Raw genomic sequence first — 10,417 nt, forward strand, 5'->3', positions numbered from 1 at the left:
CTTATCCTGCACTTGGCCTCAGCCCCAGGTGGCACAGCCTCTGCTCGACAAGTGGCCTCACCCAGTCCCCCCAGCAGACACCAGATCCAGCTTGGCAGACGGCACAGGCCGGCTGGCCAGACGCTGGACACCTAGGCCCGTCTCCACCCGAGCCAGGCGGCGGCGTGGGCAAGGGGGCCCAGGGCAGGACAGACAGGCGGTCCCCGTGAGGAAGGCGACAGCACAGCCGCTTCAGCCAGGACCCGCTTTCTCTCCAGACGGGCCAGCTTACCAGAGAAAAACAAACAGCCTTTGCGACTGCACCTGCTCCCGGGTATGCGTGGATCGCGGCTGCCTGCGCTGTGTCTGGTCAGGAAATAGCTGCATTTTTCCCCAGGAGCATGCGGTGAACACTAAGTTCTCAAAGCCGCCTCCAGGAAAGCCGAACCCAGTCAGGGACTCGTGTCCTCAGCGCCTCGCAGCCCCCAGGCCCCACAAGGGAGCCAAGGGGTCCCCTGCCCCCTCTCCTTCCCTGGGCCCCTAGGTGAGAGTCCGGACGTTCTCCAACATGCCCAGTTCGAGTTCACCCAGGAACACCCCTCGGTGACACAATCGTCCCTCTAGACCCAGGACCCCCGACCCTGTCGCTGCAGAGACTCCCAGAAGGGGTGGGCCGGCCAAGTCCAGCAGGGACCCCACCAACTCCAGGCTACCGCCCAACCATGCCAGAGCTTTAAGACAGTGTTCGCATGACAAAGACATCACCAACCCAACCACGTGTGCCTGCCACTGCAACCCTAGCCTCGACCTGTGAGGTAGTGATCACAGCCATTTTGCAGATAAGAAAATAGACCGGCCAGGCTCTGTGGCTCAGCCTGCAATCCCAACACTTTGGGAGGCCAAGGCGAGCGGAATGCCTGAGCCCGCGGGTTCGAGACCAGCCTGGGTAACTTGGTAAGACCTCATCTCTACAAAAGATAAAAAGAAAAAATTAGCTGGGCGTGGTAGTGCATGCCTATTGTTCCAGCTGCTTGGAAGGCTGAGGCAGAAGGATCGCCAGAGCCCAGCAGGTCAACACTGGGGTGGCCGTGAGGGTATCAAGGCACTCCAGCCTGGGTGACAGAGTGAGACTCCAACTCAAAAAAAAAAAAGAAAGAAAGAAAGAAAACAGACCACACAGACAAGGCAGGTAACTTGCCCGGGGTCACAGAGCTCTGAATCCCCATGCCAGCTGCAGCCCCTCAGCCCTACCCAGGGTCTCTGGGAAGAGACCCCGAGCCTGTCACTCAACCTGGCTCCCGACCGGGGTCAAAAAGGCCCTGCTAGGCAGAGATGGCCCCGGAGTCCCGCTCCCCAGTCCTTCAACTAGTGCCCCCACGGCCCTGACACCCAGACCTCTAGCGGCTGCAGCCAGTGGGGGAGGGGAACCCAGCCCAGCCTGGCCCAGAGGACAAAGACCCCGCCTCGGACCCCAGAGGTGACTCACCCATGGGTCCCACTCAGCAATGCGCTACCCAGGACATCCTGCCCACTGCACTCCAGGGTACACAGGGGCCCCTCCCAGGCACCAAGTGAGCCCGTGGCTTCCAGAAGCTTCAGGCCCAGCAAAGCCAGGCCTCGGCCAGCCACCCAAACACCCTTGGCGCACCGTGGGGCCAGTGCTGGGCTGGAGACGGGGGTGGGGGTACTAGGCAAGTCCCACTGACCCGCTGGTTCCCTCAGGACAGGCAGCAGGCTCAGAGCGGGCTCCAGCAGGACGGGGCCTGAGCCAGCGGTGACCCGGCCGGGTCAGGCCGCAAAGCTCTGCCCTTACTCCGGACTGGGGCTTCTGGGCCCGGCTCCGTCCAGGCTGAACCCTGCAGCCCCTGGACCTAGGACAGCCTGTCCTGTCGTCCCTGTCCAGGCCCACTCCCTTTCTTACTCAGAGCTTGGGTCTGGAGGACGGTCTGGCACCTGGGACCAGACCCCAGGGGCAGACCCAAAAGCCAAGCCCCGAGAAAGATCTCAAAGCTGGGGACACGTGCCCACCTCTCCCTCACACTGAGGCTGAGGGTCAGTCCTGTCCTGGTGACTCCCACGGGGCCTGTACCGGGTGGGAGCTGGCATGAGGCCTCTCCTTCAGCTCCCCAGAGATAGGAGAGCCTAGCCTTGGGGCGTGACCTCAGACACCCCCCACCTTTGTCGGGCGTTGGCCTGGGGACTGTGGCTGGGACGTCTGCATCCGCGACACGAGAACAGCCTCACGCTGCCCGAGAGGAAGTGGTCTCAGGGGCCGGCCACGGACGCCAGCATCTCCAGACACCCAGGGTCTAGGCAGCCTTCAGCCACCGCACCCTGCCATCGCACCCTGAGTGTTGAAGGGAAAAGCATAAAAGCTGGCACGGGGAGACACCATGCCCAGACCAAGTGGACTGGCTGCGGGGTGTCCCTAAGCCAGCAACGCCCCGCTGACCCCGCCACCCTGTGCGCACGCACGGGCCCTGAGTCTGGGGTTCCAGGACCCATCGCCTTGTCTCCAGGTCCACATCTGCCTCCGTTCCAAAGGCAGTGGGATCAGCCTCCCAGCCCAGCCTCCACAATGGGCCTCCTGTCCCCACTGACCTTTGGTCCCCTCTGCCAGAGCCCCGGGGTCTGGGCCGGATGTTTCCCTGCAATGGCTAGGCAGGGAGAAGAGGCCTTCCGAAACAGGGGAGGGGGGGCTGGGTCTGAGGACACCACCCTGCGACCTCAGGACGCCCCGCTCCCTCTCAGGTGCCCAGGACCCTGTCCAGGCAGAAGAGGCCCACGGGGCAGGGAAGAGGCCACTCCCAGAAGGGGCCCGTGGCCCCCACCCGCCTACCGCCCTGGCCATTTGCTGAAGGCCTCTGGACCCCCAGCCTTCTCGGGGTCTAGGGAGGGAGCAGCCTGCCCGCCAGGGCCAGACACTCCGCCTTCCTCCTCCCATGGGAGGGGAGATGGGCAGGGTGGTGAGTGAGTCGCCACCCCACACCGCACCCCTACCTCCAGGGTACACATCTCGGCCTCTGAAGGGCAGACCTCAGCACTCAGAACTGGCACGTGGGATCTCTAGAGCGCTGCCCCCCAGCACCCAAGAGAATGAGGCCACAGGTCCCCTGGACTCCTGGGGCGCCTGACGGTCCACCCACACCGCCAGGGGGGACACCAAGGCCCAGGGACAGGCAGAGGCTGGGTCCGGGAAGGAGACACGGGCAGATGTGGGCTCGCACCTGGGGGACCTTGGTCATTTGAACCTGGTCACCATCTGAGGCCCACCCCCTCCACCCACCCCCCGAGGCCAGGAGAGCTCCCAGACAGGCAGCCCCAGGCCCTGGGACACCACCTTGGGCTTCCTAAGGGAGTGCTTGGCCTCGGCGATCCCGGCACTAGTGTGGAATTTGCTTATTACTCCATGCCCAGGGCACCTCCGAGGACCAAGTTCCCAAGTCAAGGTAAGTCCAAGCTATGGGTCTAAAGGGCCCGGTCGAGTGACAGACAGCCTGGCGGGCCACCCAGCCCTCCACGAAGAAAACTCTCACCAGCATCTCGGCCCGGGGCCCGGAGCCCCAGGTGGGTGGGAGATTCAAAGTCACTTTTCTCTAGAGTCAAAGAACAGAAGCTCCATCGGGGCAGAAAGGCAGTTCCACGTGGAAGGTGCGTCGGGCCTCTCACCACGGCCGCCTGGACCAGGGGCCACACCCACCTGGACCCACTGTGCCAACCCACCAGGGTCCCTGGCCACGGGGACCCCGACTGTGCTTTAACCCCACAGATGCCAGGTTCCAGGGAGAGAAGAAGTCCCAGGAGAGCCCACCCCCCTACATGGAAGCCCAGAGAGGGCCCAGCGCCGTCAGGGCTCACCAAGGCCAGGAGACGCTTCAGACACCTCCTCCAAACCTCTCCTGAAACTGGGAGACAAGCGCCCCGACGGAGACCAAGCCCGGGGGACAGGAAAACCTCCCTCCGACAGGACAGCAGCAACCCTGGCCCTGAGAGTCTGTCCCTGCCTCACACAAGAGGGGCGGGAGGCCCGAGCAGCAAACCCAGGTCCAGACGGCCCTCAGGTCAAAAGCCACCCCAAGTCGGCTGCCAGAGGCACCTGGAGTAGAACTGTCCCCGGGGACTGAGCGGGGAGCGCAAGGGGCCTCCCGGCAACACGCCATTTGAGCACGGTTGTCCTGGGCCCCCAGTGCTGCCCCTGGAGGTCTGTCGCCTCGGCTACCTGGGTTCTGCCCCACAAGGGAGAGGGCAAGCGACTCCCACCCGAGAGAGTGGGCAGCAGGATGGCTACCCAAGCCACGGGGCCCCATGGTCCCTGGGCACGCTTCCCCAGAGTGGGGGCCGGGAAGGGGCTCAGAGGGGCCCAAGTGACCCAGGAAGGTCCAGAAGCCCGTCTGGGGCCATCGCCCCACACCCCCCATAGCGCAGGGCACGGCTGGGGTCCAGTCCTGTCCCCTGAGAGTCACACACTGAAACCCTTGAGTTTGAGGAGGTGGTTAGGAGGCGGGGCCCTGGGCAGGAGACGGGGTCCTAAAAGTGGCTTCCTCATGTACAGGATGAGGACCCTTGTAAACGAGGGCTGGGGGCTTGTCTGTCCCCTCCCCACATGAGGACCCAGGAAACGGAGGCTCTGCCGGTGGCATGACCTTGGACTTCTAGCTCTAGAAGTCCGAGAAACGAATTCCCGTTCTCACGAGCTGCCTGTCTGGGGTGCTCTGCTGCAGCCGCCCCACCGGACCAAGACGGGACCCAACCCCTCTCACAGAAGACCGACTGGCCCGGGCCTCAGAGGGGCCCTGGGAGAAGGAGACACATCTAGCCCTGGCCAGGCCCTTGCTCTCTGTCTCCCGTGTGGCTCCAAGGGAGCAGCCTGGGACCCCCGAAGACCAGGGACCCCAGGTGACCCTGGCTCTGAAGGGACCTCCTCCCGCCATGCACCAGGCCCTGCAAAGAGCCTACAGGGAGTTCCCCAGAGCCCGGGGACACCAGGCAGCTTCCGGGGAAGCAGCCCAACACCTCACGAGATCCAAAGGTGGGTCAAAAGCCACCCGGGCCAGGAGAACTGTCTCCATGTCCCCCAGAGTCATGTCGCAGGGAGGTGTGCAGTGTGAGGACAGGAGGCGAGGCCCATCCCCAGAGCAGGCCCTGGGCCTTCTCCTCCCCGGGCCGCGGTCCACCTGTCAGGGAGAGGGGCACAGCACCGCGCACCACGCCACTGGCCCGCCGCGAGTCCGTCATGGACGCGAGGGGACCGCGGCTGGCAGGGGGAGTGAGGGGCGGCCGCGGGGCCGGGGCTCACCTTGACGCTGCGGTGGTGCACGCGCGCAGGCTGGCACTTGACGCTGCTGGTGTTGCAGCAGCCAGTGCAGCGCTTCACCTCCACGCATGGGGGCCAGATCAGGAAGTTGGCGGACGTGGGGTCAACCTGGCTCCGAGGAATCTCGTAGATGACCGTCCGGGTCTTGCAGAGCGCGGGCACAGCCTCCTCTGCAGAGGCAGGAGTTTGAGGAGAAGAGCCCGGGCAGGGTGTGTCCACACACGGCCCGCACCCCGTGGCACTCCCCCTGTGGCCCCTGCTCTGTCCAGGGCCGCGCTGGCCTGGCAGGAACCCCTCATGGGGCTGCTTCAGCCTGCTAGGACTCTCTCCTGATGAGTGTGGCCACTCTGGCTGAAGGACGCAGAGCCTGGCGCCAGTTGGGGAGGGGACACCCAGGACCCAAGGACCCTCCCAGAACCCTGCAGTGGGGCAGGGAGCGGACTTCGGATCAGCCCTTGGACACTCCTCCCTGCGCCTAGACTTAGCAGTAGACTCTGCAGACTTTCTGGAATGTCTCGTCCTCTGAGGCAGGTCTGAGGGTGTGACACTTGTGATCAATACAGCACGTGTCACCTGAGGGGCCTGCCACATGAACCAGGACTCCCCAGCCTCCAAGGTGGATGGGAGAAACTCCACCTTCACAGGGGGGAATGTACCGGCCCAGGGTCACACAGCATTGAGCGGCAGCCCGGGCTGGCACCCCACAGCTCTACGAAGCAGGTAGGATCCCCAGGGGTAAGGGGACAGACAGGTCACCCCCCCACCTGCCCCTGGGCAAAAGAATCCAGACCAGGCCCTGGGGAGCCCCTCACCAGCTAATTCCTCCTCTCGGGCACAGAGTGGCACAGGGTGCTCTCTGAGGATGACGAGAACTAAAATGTCCGGCAAACTGATGCCCGGGGAGTCCCGGAGCCCTGAGAGTGTGAGGGGGCCACAGGGGGCTGGCGTCCAGAACAGCCAGAGGACACAGGCCCTGCCACGGGAGCCCGCAGGGCTGCGCGCCGGCAGCTGGAAGTGAGGCAGACCACATTTCGATCAAGGCTCCTCAGGACGGGCCCCGACAAGACCGGGCACTGAAGGAATTCGTGACGCCGCTTCTCTCTTGGAAACTCTCTTGGCCCAGGCTCGGCGAGGGCTGGGGGAGCCACCCACGGGAGACCTCGAGAGGCCCAGCCAGAAGCTTTGTCTTACGGAGGAGGGAAGAGCGGGGGCCTAGGCCACAGTCAGGGAGCTGGATGCCCCCCGCCATCCCTCCTGCAGCCCTGTCGCCCACGCACATCGGCCTGCAGCTGCCCGTGAGACTCACCAATGCTTCTCTTCCTTCGGATGGGCGCAGGCCGCCTCTCAGACGCATGCTTGGTGGCGTGGACCGTGTGGGCTCTCAGGCTGGTCTCCAAAGCATCCTCAGCCCCTGTAGGCACAGAGAACATGGTGACCGCTGCCCAGACTGTCCAGCATGCCCTGGGGCTGCCCAGAGCTTTCTCTACAGACCCACTCTCAGAGCCACTGGGGGACAGAGCTGAGTGGCCCATTCCCCCAGGACAGGCAGGGTCCCCAAGACCCTCCGTCTCACCCAGGTTTTTCTGACGTGCAGTGGATTAAACACTCGAAACTGCCAAAAGTGTCCTGTCCACACGGAGGTCCTCCACAAGCAGTGTCCCTGCTGGGACCCAGGACAAAGCTGAGGACCCCCTGGAGAAGGGGCTACGGGCGTCTCCCCTATGGCTCTCCACCAGGGAAGTCTAAATGAAGGCTGAGCTGTGTCGGGAGGCCCTGGGGCCTCCACCCCAGAACCGGCAGGCCTGCTGCCTCCCACCCGGTCATCTCCTAGAGGGCACGGGGCCACCCAGAGGGAGACTTTGTTGGGCACCAGGGCACAAGCAGGGGCCGCTGAGACTCCAGGGGTGCATGCATCCCCATTTCCGCCCTCCTGCTCGACCAGTCCTGAGGACACGTCCTAACCTTGGAAGGCATCAGGGCAGCCTGGGCTGCGAGCAGCCAGACCCCACCTGCTCCTGAAATGAGTTGACTGAGGGCCAGAGGCCAGGAAAAAAGAAATCGAGGGTCATGGCCTCCCAGAGAGACACACACAGCGCACCCAGCGCCTGCAGGGAGGGCGGTGGGAGTGACCTGCGAGTCTGTGAGTGGCCCAGACCCAAGACCACAGCTGGTCCCAGATAAGCCCCGGGGCCCTGGCCCCAGTCACACACCACCCACTTAACAGGAAGATGCCACGGTGAGCAGCCCTCTCTCCCCTGGCACCCCAGACAGGCTCGGGGGATCTGGAATCGCGGGTTCCCGGGGCAGGGGGAAGACACAGGCCTGCCATCTGCGGTGGGGAGCAGCTCAGCCCCCAAGACCACACCCGGCCTCCCTCCTCACCCCTCCTTTCCGGTAGGGGGGTCTCTTCCCATCTCCTTCCACCCTGCCTCCCCGACATGTACCCAGGGCTGACGAGTGGGAGACAGGGTGCCCAGCCAGACCCCTCCAGACATGCCCACGTCTCCCCGATTCCTCCTGGGAAGCCCATGGGATGTCCGGGCCACCAGCCCGGGTCAGGACCCCCTCCTGGGTGCAGGACAGTCGGCCAAGGCCCCTTTCTGCCCAGGCCTGAGGCATCAGTGACTGTCCACAGACAAACTGGAGAAAGCCCAGCCTGCCCACTCCCCCTGACGAGCCCCGAACCTGCACGTTCAGCACGAAACCCGAAAACCTCATGTGAGGTGTGAATGGCAAAGATGGAGTCTGAGCAGAGCCCAACTTCTCAGTGAGAATGACTCAATGTTCCAGTGCCACTAATTTTTTTGAGACCCAAAATAAGATCAGAACTACTCATGCAATAAGAATTTCCCATCAACCAACTGTTACAAGAAGCATTTTTTCACGAAAAAGTGACACTCATGAGTCACGCCCTGGTGGGAGCCATCTTGCCATCGCCAACCCAGAGCCACCGGTCCATGCTCAGCGCCTGGGCGGAAACTCAGCAGCAGCCCCAGGGAGCACCTTCCAGGGCCTCGAGGGGCAGCCAGCTGCTTCTGTACCGACTGCAGGTGACCGTCTCCAGGCACACGCAGCAGGTGCCGTCACCTGGTCACATCTGAGGGGACTGAGGCCCAGGGAAACCCAACAAGACCAGGACGGGCAGCTGGCAGGAGCCCCCAGGGCCCATGGCCAGGGCGTCCCACCCCCATGCCGCCCTCCTGGGCTTGACAGAGAGGTCGGCGGCCCCTCCGGAGTCTGAGTCGGTGGATTTCTTTGGAGACAAGAGATAGAAGGCAAACCAGCCCAGCCTCCACCCCCATCACGACTGGCGGTCACAGACCAAGAGCCGGCCCGGCCAGCAGGCACAACGGCTGTGCTGACGCTGCGGGTGAGAGTCACTCACCCTGGCCGTTCACGAGGCGAGACCCTGTGAGGCTCAGGCCCACCCCTGGCCCGCGTGGATCTCTCCTTAAGGCCATCAAGAGAGGCCTTCCCTGCCGTCTTCCACGGACAGCTGTCCGAACAACCGCCCGTGGACGGGAGAATCCTGGCCTGGGCGCCCATGGCCCGAGATGGGGTTATTTATGGATCCGTCACTCAGCGGCCCATGGGCACCTGGCCAGATTGCTTGGAGAGCAGCTCCCCTGCCGCCGTTTCACACAGGACAAATGGGCCCAGACGTGGCTGCTGGCCATTAGGAGATCGCTTGCCAATTTCTGGGTCCAAAAGACACAGGTGAAAAACCAGCAACTCCCTTACCCTCCCTCACAGGCTGCAGGGTGCCTAGGCTCGGTGAAAGCCTACAGGAAGCGCCTCCACCTCACACCCCGCTGCCAAAGCCTGGGAGAGTGCCGAACTCAGTCTCCTCATCTGTAAAATGGGGATGCAGCCGGCCAGCACGGGGGAGAGCCTTGTGCCAGTCACGGGGAAGAGCCATGTGCCAACCAATCCCAAAACTGTGCCCACTCCAGGGAGGGCCCGGCACAACAGGGAGCACCTGGGGTGCCCCGAGGCCTCTCTTGCACTTTCTTCCGACACCAAGCGCCTCGCCTCACCGGACTCTAAAAGGCGGAGAGGCGAACGCGCAAGGAGAGGCAGTGAGAAGGCGCGCCTCCAGGCACCTGGCTCCTCCTCACTGACCTTGCGAGGTCGCGGGCTCCCAACAGGCCAGATGGACCTCAGGGCCTAGAGGGGAGTCCAGGGCCCAAGGACCGCCACCTTCAGAGAACAGACCACCGTGGACGACCTGCTCCACGGGGGTGGGAGGACAGCAGTGGGAGGAAAGACCCCCAGCAGAGGGAGGAGGGCTGGGCCAGGACGAAGGAGGACCACTCTGGGGTTTGCGCCACAAAGGGACCCCAGGGGCAGAGCTGGAGAGCACAGAAAGAGGCAGAGACCCCCCTCCCCCGCAGCCAAGCCTTTGTTTCCGCTGGGCCCAGGGAGGGTTCCACTCGGACCCCAAGAACGGCGGACAGGTAGACAAGCTGCCACCCACCCTCTGCGTCCCCTGGGGCAGGAGGGCCAGGCGCTCCCGCCTGGGACATTGTGGCAGGGGCAACCTGCAAGCAGCCTGGCCGGCGTGTCCCTGTTTTTTCTGTTTGGACCCTCCGAGGGAGGCCGGCCCAGAGCCCCGGGCCAGGAATGCCATCAGCATAGCCCCGCAGAGCTGCAAATGCTGCAGGCGCAAAGGGTGGGCCTGGAGGCGGGGCTGACAGGCGGCATAAGAATGGGCCCAGCGGAGAGCCAATGGCCCATTTCCCCGGGCGGCCGAGCCGGTCCGCCTCGGGCCTCCCCACCGCAGGACTGGAAAAAGAGCCCTGGAACCTTCTCCGGGAGGCAGTCGCCCACTTTTCCAAAGCCGACAAGGACGGGAGAGACACAGGCAGTGTGTTCCCCAAGCCAAATCCTTCCCTGGAGTTACACATCAAGGGCCCAGATCGAAATCCCCCACCTCCCGCCCAACTCTGATCTCCAAGTGAAATCCTACCCCGTCCAGATAAGATCAGCCAGAGGATTTCCTGGGTCAAGAAACTACAGAAACCGTCGGCCTCGTTAGAAAATGGTTTTGGCACGGAATGAGAACAGCTCAGGCCTCTCCACCACCATAATTAGGTACAAATTTCCAAATGACTAGACCATGTG

General features: G+C 63.8%; 1 protein-coding gene across 1 annotated transcript in view; it reads right to left on the reverse strand.

The window, feature by feature from the left end:
- The window catches only part of PDGFA (platelet derived growth factor subunit A), a gene marked incomplete at its 5' end in the record, with an annotated part of 12,676 nt that extends 5,972 nt beyond the window's left edge, over positions 1-6,704 (reverse strand). The window contains 2 exons of the mRNA XM_021710087.1: positions 5,276-5,463; positions 6,600-6,704. Of these exons, the coding sequence (XP_021565762.1) occupies positions 5,276-5,463; positions 6,600-6,704 (293 nt within the window). The remainder of the gene's footprint in view (positions 1-5,275; positions 5,464-6,599) is intronic.
- Positions 6,705-10,417: the final 3,713 nt, after the last annotated feature.

This window comes from Carlito syrichta, unplaced genomic scaffold, assembly GCF_000164805.1.
Source record: "Carlito syrichta isolate Samal-C Ts95f unplaced genomic scaffold, Tarsius_syrichta-2.0.1 Scaffold288049, whole genome shotgun sequence".
Lineage (NCBI taxonomy): Eukaryota > Metazoa > Chordata > Mammalia > Primates > Tarsiidae > Carlito > Carlito syrichta.